Source organism: Lytechinus variegatus, chromosome 3, assembly GCF_018143015.1.
Source record: "Lytechinus variegatus isolate NC3 chromosome 3, Lvar_3.0, whole genome shotgun sequence".
NCBI lineage: Eukaryota > Metazoa > Echinodermata > Echinoidea > Temnopleuroida > Toxopneustidae > Lytechinus > Lytechinus variegatus.
The window spans coordinates 60,463,573-60,483,934 of NC_054742.1; the positions used below are offsets into that span (position 1 = coordinate 60,463,573).

At 37.5% G+C, this 20,362-nt stretch overlaps 1 protein-coding gene across 4 annotated transcripts; it reads right to left on the reverse strand.

Annotated features, from left to right (window-relative positions):
* Positions 1–574: 574 nt before the first annotated feature.
* Positions 575–19,283, reverse strand: LOC121411543. 4 transcript variants are annotated; one of them, XM_041604329.1, is made up of 9 exons: positions 19,136–19,283; positions 10,154–10,339; positions 8,043–8,146; positions 7,149–7,222; positions 6,458–6,597; positions 4,750–4,925; positions 4,170–4,371; positions 3,131–3,186; positions 575–2,436 (listed from the first exon to the last, which is right to left on the reverse strand). In XM_041604329.1, the coding sequence occupies exons 2-9, from the start codon at positions 10,336–10,338 to the stop codon at positions 1,001–1,003; spliced, it is 2,373 nt and encodes a 790-aa protein (XP_041460263.1). In that variant the 5' UTR covers position 10,339; positions 19,136–19,283; the 3' UTR covers positions 575–1,000. The 4 variants fall into 4 exon arrangements, with proteins under 4 accessions (XP_041460263.1, XP_041460264.1, XP_041460262.1 ...); XM_041604330.1 differs by lacking the exon at positions 19,136–19,283 and adding an exon at positions 13,747–13,762; XM_041604328.1 differs by lacking the exon at positions 19,136–19,283 and adding an exon at positions 12,373–12,975 and having other exon boundaries at positions 4,170–4,368.
* Positions 19,284–20,362: the final 1,079 nt, after the last annotated feature.

Genomic DNA, 20,362 nt, shown 5'->3' on the forward strand with positions numbered 1-20,362 from the left:
TCATGATTTCGACGTGGCCTTAAACAGTTTAAAGCTTGTGTATAGTTTTGGTAAATCCACCAAAATGCACCTATCACTATTCCAATTCATTGCTAGCTAATATGAATGGATATGCCCTATAACAGTTATGATGTGGAGGATATGAAATGAAAATGTGTTTTACAGGATAAATTTTGCGATTTTACCTGGAAATTTAACTTGATCGGGTCACCCGATCAAATTAAAATATCTGTGTGTTTTTGTCTTTCAATTAAATCCTATTCCAAATCATGGAATGGGCTGAAACTTTCAAGATATGTTCTTTGTCTGTAACTTTTGGATATCTAATCACTAAATTTATAAGATAAGTGCTTGAATGCCCATTTTTTTAATTTAAAACAAGCTTCGCCGAGAGAGGGCGCTATATATCCAAGATTTGAATATTTGAAATTTTTTCAGAGAAGTGCAGTTGGAAAAATATCTAACGGTCTCTACGCTTCAGTAAGACTGTCATATTAGATGATATTCGATTATCAATCACATTATTGACCCTTTACCAAAGCTATACACAGGATTTAAGGTATTTTGTTCATCACTACAATTATGGAACTATGCCTAACCCATTGCCCACTGAAACCAGATGATCCCTGTACAGAGCCTATTGGAATCACGGGATTCAGTTTTCAACGGGTTAAATTACTGAAATTAATAGAATTAAACTACGAGATCTTTCATATAAAAATGGTAAATATTGGAAATAAGTATTGCTTTATTAAAGAAACTGGAAAAAAAAATCATCAAATCTGAATGTGTCTGTCATTATTCGTGGTGTTAGTTGACTTTCATCAACCCCTTCAGGTTTTGTGACCTCCTCTTTGTGGAATGTTACATCAAAACTTAGGCCTACACAAGAATATTAGAATGCCATCAGACTATGTTAAGTTACTCCAAGAAAAATGGTTATTGAAAAAAAAAACGACTTGCCGATATAGGGATAATTTCAAAACGGCAGCAAAAGTACTTAGATAATCCTGTCTTCATCACCTAATGGCAATATATCATCATATAGTTTCTCGTTCCCTTCGTCATCCTTTGACGTCGGTAGTGGAAGCATATTCTTTGCTCTTCGAAGCATTGCGGGTGTTCTTGATCGAGTTCTATCCCTTGGTTTTTGTTTTGGAGAGATGATACACCCGTTGACATATCTAGGATCGGAAGACGTAGCCTGAAGAAGGTTTGTTTTCATGCTATGGTCAGCCGTAGGGTCCGGTGACAGCGGTGGGATGTCCGATGATTCGCTCAGTCTTGGAGGTATCATAGGACTTGGCGTTTGCCGGGCTTCAATAGAAGGACGGAATTCAACAGAGGGTCTAGATTTTCGTTTCGTCGCCGGGCGGCGCGGTTGCCGCATCGAAGCGAATGCTCGAATTGCAGTAGTATAACCATTCGAATCTACTTGACTTATAATGTCTTTAGAACGAGATGGCACGAAGTTGTTTTGTGTTGCGTATGAGTTGCGAGGTATGTCACTCATACCGCGGGGGCGCATTGAGGAAGAACTACCAATGGGTCTTTCAACTGGTGATGCCCTTGGTCTGACAGACGGGATGACGCCGAGTGACGGTTTCCTTGTCAAAGCAATAGGGGTAGGTGCGGTAGAGCAGCCACTACCAGGAGTTCTTTCTGGGAATGAGGGTTCGTTTCCAGGTAGACGTGTTCCTGCAATCAAAGCTGTGTAAGTACCATCGGAAGGTGGATTTGCATGGTGTGATGGAAGAGGTAAAGGATCGGTGTGGGTTCTTCCATGATTGCCTGCGTCTGCAAGGATATCACTTTCGCGACTGCAATTGTTCTCGCGTTCATACTCCCCATTATGCTCACAGTGCAATGGCTTTTCATTGTCCAGAACCACTGCGTAGATGGAATTGTCGTGTTCATGCGCACCGGGTCGCGACCTCTTTGTCTGAAAACGATCCAAACCCATTCTAATCTTGGCATTATCAGCATAGGGATAATCGTATTCCTCCTCGTCGTAAGGTTCATCGTCATCGATATCAGGGTGGTACATGACACTACTTGTCGCACTGTCCATCTCGATCTCACAGCCCTGGACAACCCGCGACATCGAATTCGTCGTATCATTTTCGATGTAGCCACTGGTCATATCTTGGTCCCTGCGACTCTTCGCAACCAACGAGGGTCTTACTTCGTAGATGGTCTCTTCTGGCATCGGGTGCGTCGTTACAGGAGCAACGTCTGCTGACGATACATTGGTGGTGGATTCTGTGACGGCAGGCAGAGGATCAAAGAGGGCGCTACCTGGCCGGTTCCCAGTTTGGCGCAAACCAGTGTAGTTGCAGAGACTAGGTAAACGGTAAGGCAAAGCATGTGGTAAATGAGGATTTGGAAAGTGCGCCCTCGGAGTTGGTGCCACCTGGTGTAATCGATCACCCCTTCCTGCAAAGTCAAACAAACCATGAAATCAAATGATTCATCATAACTTTATAATTAATGAATAAACTTTATATTGAACATTACTTTATGGAGGATGATGCCATTACGCAACGATAATACCTTTGATGGATTTCTTTCACGGGGAATCAACCAAAGCCGTTATAAAAAAAGAAATATAAAAAAAAAAATCCAAAGAAGATAGATGAAAGTTTGAACGAAATTGGTAAAAAAAGAATAAGAAAAAAATACGACGTTTCAGAATGTGTAAAAAGCAGTGATCACTAAAGCTATGAGACTTGAAATTGGCAACAGAAATATAAGATTGGAGAACTCATTTCGATATTTACGACTGTAATCCCATTGTTTCAATAAGGTATATTAAGAATTATAGTTTTCTGTCAAGAGGACATGTAAGAATTGTGTTCTATATGATATATTTTAATTACTATGACCCCAAGGGAAAAAGGGGTTAATGAAAAAAAAAACAAATTCCTGATTCCTGACACTACAAATATGAGAGGTAACTTTTCACTTGTCATACTCTCATCAAAGTTACAAATTGTCAAATATACTCTTATTTTTCAAACATTCGCAACGTTATTGTTCCTTGTCTCTCAAAGTTGATAAGAAAAATATCACATTAATTCAGCATAATAATAAGAAGCCCGTAATATCATGGTGGATTTGAAATATTTACCTTCATTTGTTTCTGTTTCTCTCCGCTGTTTTGCCATCGCTGCTCTTACTTTTCTCCTAGAGAAAAAAATGAAATCAAACATGATATGATACGTATAAAACATAATATTTTATTCAAGGTAGCTTAAACTGTGTCGTTATGAAAATAACCAGATGCTAACATACATGTAGCCAAAATTATTATAGACCGCATTGACCTAAGCTCCGAAAATCCAGAGACACGTTCTGTTTGTCATTCCAAAGAATTGACTTGTACAACAAACTTGTGATCGGGCAAAAAAGTTTTATGTAACTGCATCTACAGAATGGAAGCACGCCCCCTCTTTCATTAAAGAAGCAAAACATACAAATCGATTTAAGAACTGGTAAAAATATGTCTTTCCAGATGGGTCTTTTCCTTTATTTTCTGTATCTCTTCTCAACCGGTATTCTTATATACTTCATTGCTTATTTTTGTAACGTTGCGATATAATGCACAATGTAGAGCGTATACTTGATGGTTAGTACCGTTATTACAACCATCTAGTTCCCCTTATCGTTGTTCTCCTCTTCTTCATCATAACGGAAAACGAACACTTGATTTAGATTTTTGAGCATACATCCATTTCAAATTCAAATTTATTTATTTCACTTCCATCAAACAAAAACAAATTGTATACCATATATAAACATAAATATTTGTATCCGTTGCAAAAAAAAAAAAAAAGTAATACATATGGTGTGAAAAAACACTTAGACAATTTGGGCAACACATTGTAGGTTTTCAATATGTATACTATTTTTCAATAGAAATTAAATTAAGATGGAAATGGAGGGATCCATCGACCAAGATGCTACATAAAATGTGAATAAGCCTTTCCTATTCTCGTAAGAGTGGAGTTGACCAATAGCGTAAGATGACAAGCCATCGTTGACGAGAGTTATTAGAAATTCGTTATGCATCAGGAAGAATATTAACTTCTTATGGCTCGACCTGTCGGATTAGTCATTCATTAATTATCCCATTTTGTAGTAGTCTAATCAAGGGAAAGTGAAATTACCTCTGCAGACAATAACACGGCCGAAATCGGAACTTCCTGTGAACGTAGAGGGCGAGTATCAAGGATATGATCATCAGAAGAACCCCTGCAGCGCCGGATATACCAAGACGCATTGCCCTGAGTTTTGAGGGGTGTTTCCGCCCAGGGCTTATTACCGATGGACTCTCTGTGTCATACTGGAAGAACTCATGAAACGCATCTGCTAAAGAGAATAAGCCAGAACAACACCAATGAAAATTTCGTCACAAGAGTTACAGCAATTCGTTTTTACACACACACACACACACTCACACACAAAATAAAACAGCAACAAAGGTATGTACAATGATGATAATAAGGGTGAGGCGGTTGATGGAGTGACGTAGCGATGATGGCAGTAGTTTAAAAGGCGGGAGGATGGGAAACGCAACTGAGCATTGTGGAAAAGGTCCTTGATCATTACAGTGAAATCGTAATTGGTATGCCTCAGTTATACGCCAGGAGCTCCTGAGTATATTCATGTTGCTTCTTTTAAGTCAGTATTTGTCCTCCCATTTCGTTATTTCTAAGCATGATGATATTGAGTGAATAGCTAACTTACCTGAGCTTTCCAACATCGTAGAATCGTAGACTCTCCGAGTGGACGGTGAGAGGGTCGGTTCAGTACAGTTTCCGGTCATCGGATCACACAAGATCTCACTGAGCCCCGAGAATGGACATTGGCAGAAACCAATGCAGTCGGATCCGAAACGACCGGGAGGGCAGGGCATCACACAGCTGATATATAAAGACAATACAGGGTAAAATGTCAGCTCTCTCGAGTCATCTCACTATCATAATTTATTAGAAGCATGATCTGCAGGAGCTGAAGATAAGGACGGAAAAAAGGTGTAACAGCGTTGTGGGCGATTAAACTCAATGCCATATAGGCCCATATGACAATATGGCATTGTATTCCCTTTACGGTTTCATGATGGCAAATAAACCCCGTACGCTATCGTAGGCTAGATTACATAAATATATAACTTAGTCGTAGTAAGTCTGTCTTGAAAAAAAAAAACATACTGCGAACGTTTGCAATATTGCCGAAACACTATGACCTTTAAGACGAGCGCTCGCTGAATGGTGATTCTCAAACTTATCAAGACGTTCTATGCAGTGTTCCAATTTTGATAGCCGACAGATTAGCGATACGCTCCGGAAATAGGAAGGGTCAACAGTAAATATGAATGTATAATAATCTCCTGATATGTCATTTGTCATTATGACGTCATGAATGATTAATTAGATAATTGCTCTGTGATCTCATGGATGTGGCTTTGAGATGTGACACCTCCCAACTACGTGCCTGTACGGCCAAGTCCGCACGCCCTTCTCTGATTACATTATTCATGTGTCATCGTATGAAATTATGACACATTTGCATGAATGAATCATAGACAATTATTTTTCTGTAGAGATTGTAGAGGTTCGGCCCTCTTTATACCATGGTCACATTGTTCTACGGCGGCCATACGGCGAGTCGAAAACAGCCGTTTTTATCAATTTTGATTCAAACCACCTATATGTAGTTGGACAAATGTGACCATGGCATTACAGATGAAAAACCTCTATAGGCTTTAACAATAAGCAAAGTCTCCAAAAGCCTTGTTGAACAATGCATCCCTTATGTTAATGGCCATAATGTGCGAGACTCACGAATATGACATAGTTTTCACTATAGTTGTTGGTTTTAAAAATCATAGAAGAAGATGGGTGAAAGTTTCAATCAAATCGGAAAACAACGGAAAAAATTGGAATTGTTGATAGTTGTAACGATTTCTTTTTGAGAATTTCCTATCGGCGGTATTAAGACTACTTGTGGCCGTGGTAAAGAAAACAAAACACTATAGGCCTGATGCTGTATAATACATATGTGACGTTGTATGCTTTGTGGGATGAAGGTCTTAAAGAAAAGCTCTTGACGATTTAAACTTCATCAGTTCTGTAAATTCAAGTCCTTTCTGATCTGGACCCCGTCTTTCAAGGAGTTACAATTGATCCGATCAACCTCAACTATATGGAAATCCATCAATGTCATGATTTTTTGGAATGGGATTTTTGTTTATTTACAATGTAAATGCCCTTTTGTCATATTTGTAAACGAACACTGTTAATTGCCAAAACAACGATTGCGTATAAACATACATCATATCTAGATTTTTTTTTAACAAACATGCATTGAAGCTATTAGCGTTGCTGGTGTTGCATAGTTAAGATCAATCGCAACTCTTTGTAAGACGTGGCCCCGATGCCCCGATCATACTTACTTTGGACCCATATAACCCATGGGACATGAAGGGGTACATCTACCCGTGGCGGAATCGCATTGTCTTTGACCACAGTTACATTGCTGCTCACAGAATGAACCGTATCGTCCAGGTGGGCAGGGGATGTCGCAACGGATCCCCTATGTAAAAAAATGACAACTGAGATGCTAGAAAGACTTCCGAAAATTCATTTATTCGTTCATGCGTACATGTTTGCTTTCACATGCTTATTCATCTATTCATCAGTTCTTTGTCTTCCTTCCATCTCCTTTCTTATTTACTTCATTCCATCAATCCATCCATCCTTCCGTCCTTCCTTCCTCCAATCAATACTTACTTCTTTCTTTCCTTCCTTCATCCAATCCATTCATATATTCATCCACCCTTCCATCCATCCATCCATCAATTTATTCATTCATTTATCCATTTCAATCATTCATTCATTCGTTCATTCATTTATTCATTCATTTCATTTATTCATGCATTCATTCAGGCATTAATTGATCCATCCATCCATTCATTCATTCATTCAGTCAGTCAGTCATTCAATCATTCATTCATTTATTCATTTCATTCATTCATTCATGCATGCATGCATCCATCCATCCAATCATCCAACCATTTATCAATTCATTCAGTCAATGAATTGTACATAATAGTTGGTTGATATCTACCCAAGATAAAAACTTACCATATAACCTGGTTTGCAGAAACACGTTTCCGGTGCCGAACAGTTTCCATGTAGACATCCCTGCATGCACACAGCTTAAAAAATGCCAAAAGAACAATAAATTGCAAAACATAATATCCTACATATATATCTTCTATTCAGATAACACTCGGTCATTGGTGAGAAAGTAGAGCTATCACACTGATAAACGGTCAAAACCAACGAAAATGGACTGATAACACTCTGTTGTAGATAATTTGGAAGCGCTGTACAAAGACCACGAAACCGGGGAGGGGATAGGGCGGCTTGTAACTACGTACAAATAACGTGACATTGACCTTCAGTCTAGGATTTCATGTAATCTTCAGCCCCACCCGAACTTTTGGTTCGAGACCCAACTTTCAAAAACCATTCACAATAAAATAACCTGATATTGGATTTTGGTTTGGCCGAATAAAGCTTCCAGATTGTTTACATTATAAAGAATTAGTAAATACTTGTATGAATAAATAAGGTGCATTTGAGAGAATTGCAAGGATATTTCATCGAACGTTGTACCAGTACTCGACCTAACAATTTCTTCATGTCTTTGAAAACGTTTGCTTCACAAAGGGGAGTAGACCCTATACCAAACATTTAGCACTTCAAGTGCTGCAAATAAACACCCGAAGTGCACCCACCATATGAGCTCATAAGAGTGCTGATTTAACACTTTATCTTTAAAGTGTTCATTTCTGTCTCGGGCAAAAAAAAAAGAAAAAAAAAGAAGAGGGTCAAAAGAACAGTCGGGGAGGGGGACGCTCTCCGCTATAATCCACATCCCTTTTCATGTTCACTATTGCTTGTCATAAATAAATTTCTTGATATTAATTTTCATAGATTCGCTGACGAAAATATAATTCAAAATGGACTCACCTATGGGGCATTCTCTCCCGTTTGCCCGCCAACCTTTACAGCAATGATACACCGTCTGGTTGATTAGACGGGCTGATTGTCTTCCAATCACCAACGGAGAATTTCTGGGAAAGAAAATCATTCAACACATAGGCTTAACAGAATGATTGGATACGATGTAAACTTATTCTCAATTATTTTCGAGACGGATTTGAAGTTTGAAAAAGAAGCAACGAAATTTTAGGTACTTTTCAAGGGAAAAAAATCCATAAGATAAAAACTGATGCGCAGCATCTACCGTATATAAAAAAAAAATTGGAATGGGAAGAACAAATGACATTCACGGGATACTGTTAATGACAACAGTGGTGTATAATCATTAGGAGCTATCGAAAACAACAACGAAAACCCCCCCAAAACATTCCTAAACAATCAAACATAAAACCCCCCAGACATCTAAACACCATGACATGTGCTTGTATTTTCCAAAATAAAAAGGAAATACTTACATGTATGCTAAGCTATTATTTTTTAAAAGTGAGTCTCTTATAACAGAGGTACGTGATTTCAAGCAATCTTTTGGGGCCTTATTTCTATTTGATAAAGAAAATAAGAAATAATCATGATACATTTCCTCGATTAAATTAAAAGGTAAATATCACCGACCAAATAATTTTCTCAAAAAGTATTAAACATCCACAATCAACACAAATCAACAGATCTATTCAATTCAAATTCCATTTTGAAAAGCAGGGGAAAATAGCAATGCTCTAGTCAAATGTTTCCAACAGGCAAATCTTTTCAAATGAAGCCGTCAGTATGTAGCGACGAATGACATGACACACTTTGCCAGAATATAGTCTGACCGGAAGTAATTATCACCCTACATGAACATTTGTGTCGAGTCATTTCCGGGTCGAAGTTAGACTGTTCATGACAACATGTTTTCATCATGACATCATGGGGGTTCATCAAAACTTTTACTAAATATTGTCATTAATAGTAATATTATATTACAATCATTATTATTGTTATAAGAATTATTTCTTGACATCACTTTCTTCAATCAGAATGTCAGAGTTTGGTCATATACTCTTAAAGATATGTCCATTAGAATAATCCCTATTATCGTAATTCAAGAGGAACAAGACATTTTCAATCAAAATGAATACATATCAACTTTATCAAGACTAGCACTGCAGTACACTAATGACAAAACGATCAACGACCACTGTTCAATGACCCCGTTGGAGGACAGCACCAAATTAAGACACTTAACGGCATCACTCAATTATCACGGGCAACCAACTTCAACTAGGTAGCTGACCATCAAAGTCATCAAATCGAGGATCAACAACCTTCACTCATTTACAAAATTTTCAGAGACATATTTGGTTGTCTTGACCGGAAGACCATTAGGGGACAAGGACCTCTCAAAGGCTCTCGTACATATCGGTTCCATCACGTGTTCTTCGAACCCTATAAGATTTGAAAAAAACTGTCTTATCAATTTAAGAAATATATTGTAGAAATAATAGTTTTTTTCTTACATTGAAAAAAACCATATGTAAATAAAATCAGATGAAACAATGCCAAGACGGGACTCGACGATTTACACACTATTCTTGCAAGGTTGATCGAAGTTGGCATACATTCATGAATTTGAGCTGGAAAATTAATCACTGTGTTCATCAGAATAATAAGAAACAATTACCACGTAGCTACTTTCTAAGTTCGCAAATAGTTAATATGGTTGCCTCGACCTGCAAACGTTAGAGTTACAAAGGTATCAGGGGACCGATATCTATCAAGGGATGTCTTCATCCGAGGTGCTGTGGCCGCTCGGAGTGTTCTAAGGCACCTGCTAGATACACGAAATTTCGGGGTTCGATCCAGACCACGGCATTAATACCCGAGAACAAGGCGATTAATCCACATTGCTCTTTTATCTTTGAAAACGCGATGCGCATTCTTTGTAACTATATGTCGACTTGTTTTTATTAAAAAAATGATAATCAATAAATAATATACTTTACTACCTGGAAAGTCCTCATTGTACGTTCTATAACAAGAGAGGATAATAATATTCTCTATATTATGAAATACATCTAGGAAATAGTTCTACACCTTACCTTGTGGGGACCTTATCTGTCCCTTCTACCACTCCTCCTCCTCCTCCTGCTTCACCGCCACCACCACCACCACCTCCTCCTCCTCCTCTTAAAATTTTATCTTCATCGCCTGAAGCGTATTCATCCATTGATTGGCCCTGGTATGCTGAATGTAGCATTTCCGGTAAGAACTTGAACTCTTGCATCCTGGTTTGAAAGTTGAAAGAAAGATAGTAACATTTTGAATAATGATTTTGATACATGAATAGATTTTTTAAAAGAGATTTAAGTGAAAAACTAAAAGAACCATATCCTAGATACTGTTTGCATTCGATATATAGTTTGTTATTATTGCATTCGTCATGATGGAATTTTGACTGCTTATCTTTAGTAGATATAGTAATGGCGCAGTCACATTCCCCCTACGGTGGCAGTAAGGCCATTTTACAATTCTTCTACCTGACACATGTAGGTGGTTTGAATTAAAAATAGATAAAACGGCTGTTTTCGATTCGCCGTGCCGTCACCGCATGGGAAATGTAACTGCAGCATATGCTATAAGAATCAGCACAAACGAAATACGAAATAGGAGGAAATATATAGGAATAGGAATAATAGGACAACTTTGATTACGCATTCACCAAGATGAGAGCTTTCATCATTGATTCTTTTTTGTTTATTCAGATTAGCCTTGACAATGGTCACATTATAGTCTAAAAGAGACGAATCATGATCTCTCATAGCTTTGCCAACCTCCTATTTAGTGTGTCTTTAAAAGTGCACCTATACTCGAAGGACTTCAGAGCGATCCGATTTCCAACTTGACGAGCATGTCTAAACTAATGTTTTGTTAGAGCTTTATTCTCTTACTCATACATATGAATAAACAGAAGAAGAGTCTAAAGAGGACATGCTCCCATGGGACCGATTTGTTATATTTTACAATTCCATACTGATTGTTCTTCAAGTTCAGGAGGGGTCAGAGATCCACTTTATTTAAATGAACTGGTACAGATTGTGAAGCAAAAGTTAAGAATCGTGAAGTCATTCTGCGGCCTCGACCAGGCCACTGGGCGTAGTAGATGTCATTATATTTAATATTTATTTATTTTGTCTCGGCAGGATGTAACCCTGACTCACAATGTTTAAGTTATGGCATATTCCTTTCTTTTTGGTTAAAATAATATTTTGAAAACTGCGGGAGACCACATGATTCACCCTCTCCGACCGTTCAAGACTGAGCGATAGCCATGGTCGCGAAAGTTTCACGGACCTATGAATTCTTTGGAGGGATATTATCGCATTGCTTGTAAACTTACTTGAAGGAGAGCTGAAAACATTACTGTTTGGACAAATTTCTTTTCTAATGCGATTCAAGACGTGTTGCACACAATAATCGGATAGTAAAATGCAAAGACGGTAAAATGTTTCGAATACAGATCAGTAATACCCTAGACTCTCCTGTCACATTTACTCGACGGCGCGCCGTCGAGTAAATGTGACAGGGGAGGCGAGTCGAGAGCAGCCGTTTTAACAATTTTGTGATAGATACATACAGGTGCTTTAAATAAAAATGAATAAAACGACCGTTTTCGACTCGCCGTAAAGCCACCGTAGAGCCACCGTAGAGCAACCGTAGAACAAATGTGGCTGAGATATAAGGAGCATGATGCTGTTCAAACTGGCTGACCGTACAACAGGATGTGGCAGTAACCATCATCATGCTATAAATACAATTCAGTGCGGGCGATTGGTGTTAATTTTAGTAACGAATATACCTTACATAATCAGAACGTTAGTAATTGATTTAAACAAAATAGGCCACATGTATTTTTAAATAGTATACATTGCTGATGCCTTATTAACATGATAGCTCTAATATATATATATATAATATATATAATATATATATATATATAATAATATATATATATATATATATATATAAAATATATATATATATATATATATAAATATATTGAGCTTTAATGGCTTCGCCCATTCGAATAAACAACATTCCTTTAAGATAGTTTAATCAGACTCACATAATTTATAGTGAATAAAGTTATCATGACTTTTGTCACATTATTGTAACACGAACAAAAGTCCTTTGACTTGTGCTCAGGCACTGATATAAATGCATTAAGGTCACTTTACACGACCAACAGAAGTCTGCGAGCACTCTACAATCAAAATAACGCAAGAAAATACAAATTGAAAAATTGTAGATGATATCTCACCGTCTGGTCGTGGAGCAGACATTCCGTCCAGTGGGATTCAAGCGGTAAACGCTGGCGGACACACACAAAGAATGGAGGTGAATATGCATCGCAAAAACCAGTGAAAGCAGGCGCCATTTTGTCCTGCATCCCACTCCTGCCACCATTATTCCTTTTGAGTATAAGCGCCCTTTTCTCATTGACCATCACACAGACAGAAGCAATCAGACGTTTTAATTTCTTGGGAGGAAAAGCCTTGAATTTGTATACGAATAGGACACTTCTTTAAAGAAGCACGTACAACTCTGCGTGAGGAACTCTTCCGCACCGGACCGACCGGCTCCAAAAACGAATAGTCCTCACCCGTATATCACGTGGAGTTGATTCACCGTATACATTTGTCACTAATGAGCTTTAAGATTCACCATCCTTCGTAACTGTTGACTAATAATTGCTTCGAAAATGAGTATTTTCCTCGAGGTATCGTGTATGAGAGAGTGACACCCTCCTTTAGCCATTTCCTATGTGTGTGGCCGAAAGCAGGATGGCGTATTTTTCTACGTGGTTTCTCTGCATTGTTGACGACGAGGAGGGTGTATACTCGTCATTCTGATGGCCTAATTAGCACGGTAGTAGTCAATCAACCAGGGTCGGTTTCTCAAGACATTGTCGTAACTTCAATCTAATTCGGAGAATACTGTGTGAAACTATCTCGAATGATATATACTGTACACGTCAGAAGTTAGGTATTTTGCGAGTTTCAGATATAAAGTTCATGAAAATTTGTAATTGTCGAGGAAGAAAGTAAAGAACAAGATGTAGTACTAGTTTTGAAAGAAAGAAAAACAATACTGACTTACGGTTTATCAAAAACAAATGCATGAAAGTAACGATTTACATAAATAACTGAAATAAATTTCTTTCATATGAAAGAATTGTCACAGTCATTTGTCTTTGTCATATGTTATGCCATGTTGGATTCCTTCATATCTTGTTGAATAAGCCCAAATAATTTGGGGCTACATTAATTGGAATATCGTAAAACGGATACAAATTTCGCAACTGCACTAGGACCCATCCCTTCTCGAGAAATCGACCCCGGGTAGCCGCGGATCGGAGGTCAGAGCGGTATCATTAGACGTAAACAGGTAGCGTGTATTAGACCCGGATATCCGAGTAGCTGGGCGTGATTGCCGGTTACAATCAAACAATCACTTTTCGTAATTTGCAAAAATTATGGAAAACATTTTAGAGCGCAGGTTGGGCCAGACTTAGAGACGACACTTGCAAATACGCAACAAGGTCCTCAACCTGCACATTCGTAAGTCGTGGTGAAAGGGTGTATGCGATTTACTGGATAGCTGATAGATCATTTTTGAAAGCTTCTTGACTGACCTTGACTACAATTGTTGTCCATTATCGAAAACTTGTAACAAGGTCCTTGTCTCGTCCAGAGAGTACACGGCAGGTTGCCCGATTTCGGTCTTTGTTTAATTGGACACCCACCGTCTCCCTATTACCCATCATACCCCGGAAGCATTTCCCTTAAAATTTTTAGGACAGAAGGAAGTAATTTTATACCTGAAGGCTCCCACGCACCTTACAACCTTTACTTTTTATTGTTACTTTTTACTCCTATTTTCAGAAAGTAAGCAAAATGCGATTTGTCCCAAAATCGGACCGTGGACGAGTTGTATAAGGTTACGTATGCGGAGGCATTTACTCATGAAGTCTTTGCTTGTGAGAACGTAGCTGTGATCATAGTTACATGTGATTATACAAATCCAGAAACACGTGATTTTGTTCGATATCGAGAGACACTTTGAATGTTTTTCAAGCAATAATACTAGTTATAATGATACACAATTATAAAATAGATTTAGTAAATTAATAATCCAAATCATACATATATTGCTGAAGGTTTGAGAAAAATCCATCTAACAATTAAAAAGTTATTAGAATTGTAATTATTTGATTTGTGACGTCATATGGGAGCAGCATTCCTCCATAGCGAATGGTAAAAATCAATGAAATGTCTTTTTCTCAGACAATGAAAATGGTTTTTACTGTACCTTGTGTACATCAGTAAACGAATAATTTCACACCCGATCATGAATAGAAGACAAAAATAAGTCATCGGGGACCATTAAAATAGGAAATTCATGCATTTTATATTACATAACATATGGGGCAGCGGCTTATGACGTCACAAATCCAAAACTGATAATTCTAATAACTTTCTTAATCTTTAACGGATTTTCCTCAAACCTTCACCAATATTTTTTGCTATTTTTTTATTTTGCTTTATTAATAACAAACTTTTCTTCAGGTTGAACTCACCCTTTAAATAATACGAGGCTACATGTCAGCATCAAGACGATGGCAAACAAATATTGTGATTGTTTTATAAACTTTAGAGGAAAGATATTCTAAGTGAAAATGAATTTGGAATTACACGTGTCAATGATTGCTAATGAAGTGGAAAAGGATGGCTTCCGTCGCGGATGTTCCACCCCTACTTGAAATTGAATTACACGGGTTCCTACATAACCATATTATTAATAAATCTTAGGTCTTGATCAGTTTTACCGTTGTCACTTTTAATCATGCTACGTTCATAATATTTTTAGATTGGACACAGAATCTTTCAAAAACAGGATAATATCTTATCTTATCGCATGTTATCGTCAATGGAACTGTTAAAAAATCAAGAAGTTGTTTTGCTTTGTACCCTAAGTACCACTGCGTGTATATATAGGTGAGGTCTGAAATACCTTTTTTCTTGACATTACAAAGGACAAAGCGATATAATAAGACAGTTAATGACAATCATTCATCAGAGATGCATTTCAATATTGGTTGTAAAACATGAACATATTTTGGAAAGGGGTGGCGTCAATGTGTTTTAATAGGGGATGTGTGAGATTGCCTTAACTACGTCAATAGAAGTAGTCTTGTAGAAATTCGACCGAGGCCTCTCATTTTGTACACTCTTCCTTCTTTTCTCTTCCTTTCTTCTTCTTTTCCTTTCCTCCTTCTTCTTTTCGTTCAACGTGACTACTTGACAAATAATTTTTTAGGGGGGGGACAGGGGCGGATTCAGCCTTCGTCAATAGGGGGGGGGGCGGATCTTTTTTTTCCAGCCACATTTTCCCGATTGGCCGCTCGAAGTTGATTTCTGTTTGTTTCTTTAAACATGTTAAAGGGGTATTCCTAGTAGTCACCTTTAAGCTTTCTTCTTATAAATCAACATAAATATAAAATAATCTCATAAGCCTTATCTAAAATAATAATGCAAGCGCGAGCTTTTTTTATTTCAAGTATTTTGTCATAAAAACGCACGAGCTGAAAATTTTGACATTTTTACCTAAAGAATGGAAATCCTAGCACTTTTTGTAATCGTGATAACGAGAAGTATATAACGAAATAATTGATGCAAGCGCGTAGCGCGAGCGGAAAAATTCGAAATTTACACCTAAAAATGGGACACTATTCCTGTTTTGTAATTCATAAAAATGATTGAGTAATTAGAAACCTTTCTAAATTCATAATGCAAGCGCAAAGCGCGAGCAGAATTTTTTTGATATATTCGTTAATGATTTAAATAGAGAACAAGCTGCGTATCTGAATACACATGCGGAATCTAAAATCTGGGCAGTCTTAATACCTCTTTTTATCATGAATATTAATGAAGCGAGCGCGACCTTAAGATATTCGATATTCCGATCTGAAAAGGGTCAATTTAAACTCTGTATTTCAAACACTTTGTATGAAAATTGTAAGGTCGATATGGATCACAAGGAGCTGATATGTCTCAATATTATTACTTTGAGTTTTGACATAGGACCGTAACATTTCAAAAACATTATGTCATCATATGTAAATGATGACTATCTTCCATTTTTATTCTTAAGCGGGAGATGGAACTTGTCGATATTCCATTCTGAAAAAAGGGACAGTTTGATTATTGAACTTATATCTTATTTATTACTCTGATAAGCATATGAAGAGCGCGAAATCTGTTAATATTATTGCTTGAAAACTAGACATTTAAAGCACTTTTGTAACAAATAAGATGCAGGAGTTAATATATGTTCAGCAATCAATGCGAGTGCACATCGCAAGTCGAAATTTTTGATAAACTGTCATGAAATAGTAATTTAAAGTAGTTTCTTAGATGATTGATATTGAGATATACATAAGTCACCAATCAAAATGCGAGCCTGCAGCGCTAGCAGATATGTTTTGACAATCTGACTTAAATGGGGATATTTTGAGAACTTTATGGAATACAGAAAAATAATTGATACCTGACAAATCAAATTTTGTGAGCACGCAGCGCGAGCGGAAAATATTAATATTCAGATCATTAAACGCATTTTTTTACAGAGCACTTTAAAAAAATCAATTTGCAAATCAAATGATTTCCGAGCTGTAATATGTTTTGTATATCTACAAGGAGCAAGGAGCTTTAAACGGGAAATGTGCACGGAGAGAGTAGTCATTAATGATGACTCTGTTCATCTATTCAAGTTCAGTAAACACCTCACCTTCAACATGTTCAATAAAATCAACTCTAAAATTTAACTAAACATGCCAAAGGGACCTCGTTATGGCTTGGTCATTCATTTCCGTTATAAAAATGCGTACAAAGTCAGTTCAAGTATCGTCACGGTTAGTTAATTTGGTACTCAACAGAATGAGAGAATCAAAGCTAAGTTGGATACCACTTATTTAACATTGTTTGGTCAAACTTTTATTGATATATGGCAATAGTCATTTCAGGGCAGTAGCGCCCTCACTCGTTTAACAAAATCATTTCTTTAATCCACCATCTCCCTCGGCATTTTAAAATTATTTCTTTTTTTTAAGGGGGGGGGGGGGGTTATAAAAAACAGTGAAAATTGTTTCGTTGATTAAAAAAAATAAGAATGAGAACTACATTAAAACACGAATATTAAAGTGATTGGTTAACATTGGTTTGACTTTAAAAAATTTGAGCTAGAAGGACACACTTGTCATCTGTGTCTGTGATATGTTACAAAAATGAAGACCTGAAAAAATTGCGTTCGAAAATCATTATTTAGTGCTTCAAAAATTGAAATATAAAGTGACCAGAAACACCATCTTAATTTCATCCCATACAGTTATGTGTACTATTTAGGCGTCTATAAGACGCCTATTTACAAAATCGCGGTTTGCCTTGTAGTTTAAGCTTTTCATTCTCAATAATGGTTGTTTTCAGGGTTTATTAGTTCTAATACATGCACTTGAACACATGTTTCATCTTGGTTTGAGAATTTTTTAAATCGGCTGCTCACAAAGTTAAACAATACCTTTAACTTTAGCATGAGCATGATAAGTGTGATGGGATGTGGAAAATGGCGTTAGCATGGTCGTTATGGTTGAAGTGTGCGCACAGAGAAAACAAAGTATCTTATTTGATACTGTGCAAAATGCTAATATCCCATTTACTTCGGCGATGTACATGTAATAGAGATTGAATATTGACATGTTTAAATAAAGATAATCACTTGATATCAGTCATAATTCACCATAATTTAGTAATCCTTTCGACCCCCTCTCCCTTCCGCTCCACGACCGCTCCAACAACGCTCGGGCGGTGTGACCAGGCCTTAAGTAACGATATGATCAGATTTCCTTGTACGGTGCAGGGATACCTTTTTTTCATTCTCGCGCGCCTTGGTCCCTTCACAATGATCAATCAAGATACAATGATAAATATGATATATCTCTCATAGGCATATGGAAATATAATTTCTTTCGAGACTCAAGGAATAAGAAGACGATGACAAACTAATAATCTTGCAACACAAGCAACGCAAAAGGGCGCTTGGATAGTCCATGTTATAGAAATTAGTTGAAATTTTTAAACCGTCTCCAACGATATTGTAAGAGTATCAATAAATTTACTGATGAAGCGGATGAAAGAGAGACAGCTAACCTAAAAACTTTCTCCATCCACAAAATATCTGATACGATCTCCTAACAGGAACACTGAACTCCTCCCCCAATTAAGAATACTGAGGAGTGTTTCAACCGTCTTCAATTTTGTAAGATGATCTGACAATGGCTCAATGTATCTTGAACATTTAGGGTTAGGATGGATTATGATGCCAATCGCTCTATTTTGCAACTGTTTGATGAGATCTCTAGAATATGTGGAGGGGGGGGGGGGGTTAAGACGACATAATCTTGAGAGACAACAGGAGTTTCCCCCTACGGCGGCCGTACTGCTAATCGAAAACAGTCGTTTTAACATTTTTGGTACCAGCTACATATAAGTGGTTTGAATAAACATGAATAAAATGGCTGTTTTCGAATCGCCGTACCACCGCCGTAGGGGGAATTGTGACTGAGGTATTATGGTTACACGACCTTTGCCTCTCTTTTTTATACCCCGCTTTTTTGTTGTTGCTATTTTCGTCATTTTTCACTCATTTGAGTGAAAAATTTGGGCGCCCCCTCATACCCATCGCCCACGTAGCGCCCCCACTTCCCTTAGATACGCTATTGATCCTGGATGTTATTAAGGACGTGATGAATGCAATGGAATGGCATGTAGACCAATTCAGTTTGGGTCCTTTTTACGGTAAAATCTAACTGGTGCTTCAAGTATGCGCATACATAGCAACGCATCTGACTAATTACGTAACATTGAAAATGATTATCTTCTTCGGACCCCCCCCCCACACACACACACAGTTATAGCCGCCATTAGTTACAATGATCTGAAGTCTGATTTATCTACACTTGTACTTACCATGCTTATACGTTTCTCCAGCTTACAGTTCTCAGATATTTTAGATGCATCTTAACAGCCTTGACGCTTGCCTGATGTTTCGCCAGAGTGCCGTCCATATTGTAGGTTGTGTAAAGTTTCCTGCTATGTTGGCCCTCATCATCATTCTCTGTTAATGTTTCAAAATAACAGGATTTCATTACCAAGCGGGTTCAAAATTATGCATGACTTGTCTTGAATACGAACAAAAGTTACATAAGGAGGCATTCTTTATGTTAAAGATTATGTTACGGTAACTCCCATAGGAACTCGGGAGAACAGCTTTCTACTGAATAAAGCCAAGCTGGTATAACAATTACATATGAAACTTTTTTGCGTGTAACATGTCAACGATACTCTCGGGCTTTTATATCAAAGAGTTGACAATGGCAGAGCAGTGATTCGAACTCACAACTTTACCAGGCGGGAGTTTACAGAGCCAATTAAAATTAGTTGTCAAATAATCGCCACTGGATTCGGCGACACTCGGAAACACTCGGGTATGCTTCGGCCATAATTTCTTGAATCTTCCCCCGAACGTTGTCAAGTACATTATTAGTAATTTGATAATTATAATGGATATTGATTAAAGCAAACAACAATAATAAGCACGTGACGCGTTATGTATCTTTTTCCCTACCTGATGGTACGGCCTGAACGAAACCCACTCCAACCGACCGATGATATACCAATCTAAATAACCCAATTGCTTAATTTGGTCCGAGTGAAGTCGAATATCTAATACCACAGTCACATTTGCTCTATACGGCGGCCGTACGGCGAGTCAAAAACAGCCGTTTTAATCATTTTTATTCAAACCATCTATGATGTAGCTGGTACAAAAATAATGTTTAAACGGCTTTTTTCGACTCGCCATACGACCGCCGCGCCATGTGACTGAGGTATAAGTGTGACTGTAACATGGAGGTTGCACTTATCCCGCTTCATGCTATACTCACAACAACGAAACCGACTCCAGGCCGAGCAATTTTTTTTTCAAATCACATTTAATTTCTTCCTCATCATGTTTAATGAAATCAGTAACATAATTGATTTAGAATTCATACATAAACACTTTAACTTGATTATTCCAAAGGTAAACTTAGAGTCAATCCTACACATTTTACATTCTCAAAAGGAATAGTAATACAAAACAGAATCTTCTCGAAATATCTTTGACTATGATTATAAATAACACACTGGGCAATT

Excerpts from the sequence above, each read along its gene's own strand:
- LOC121411543 (XM_041604327.1), bottom strand. The coding sequence starts at position 12,551 with ATGAGAAAAGGGCGCTTATACTCAAAAGGAATAATGGTGGCAGGAGTG. Across the intron at positions 6,598-7,148 it reads TCTGCAAACCAGGTTATATG|GGGATCCGTTGCGACATCCC; the intron begins GTAAGTTTTTAT and ends TTTTTTACATAG. Across the intron at positions 3,187-4,169 it reads CCGTGTTATTGTCTGCAGAG|GAGAAAAGTAAGAGCAGCGA; the intron begins GTAATTTCACTT and ends TTTTTTCTCTAG.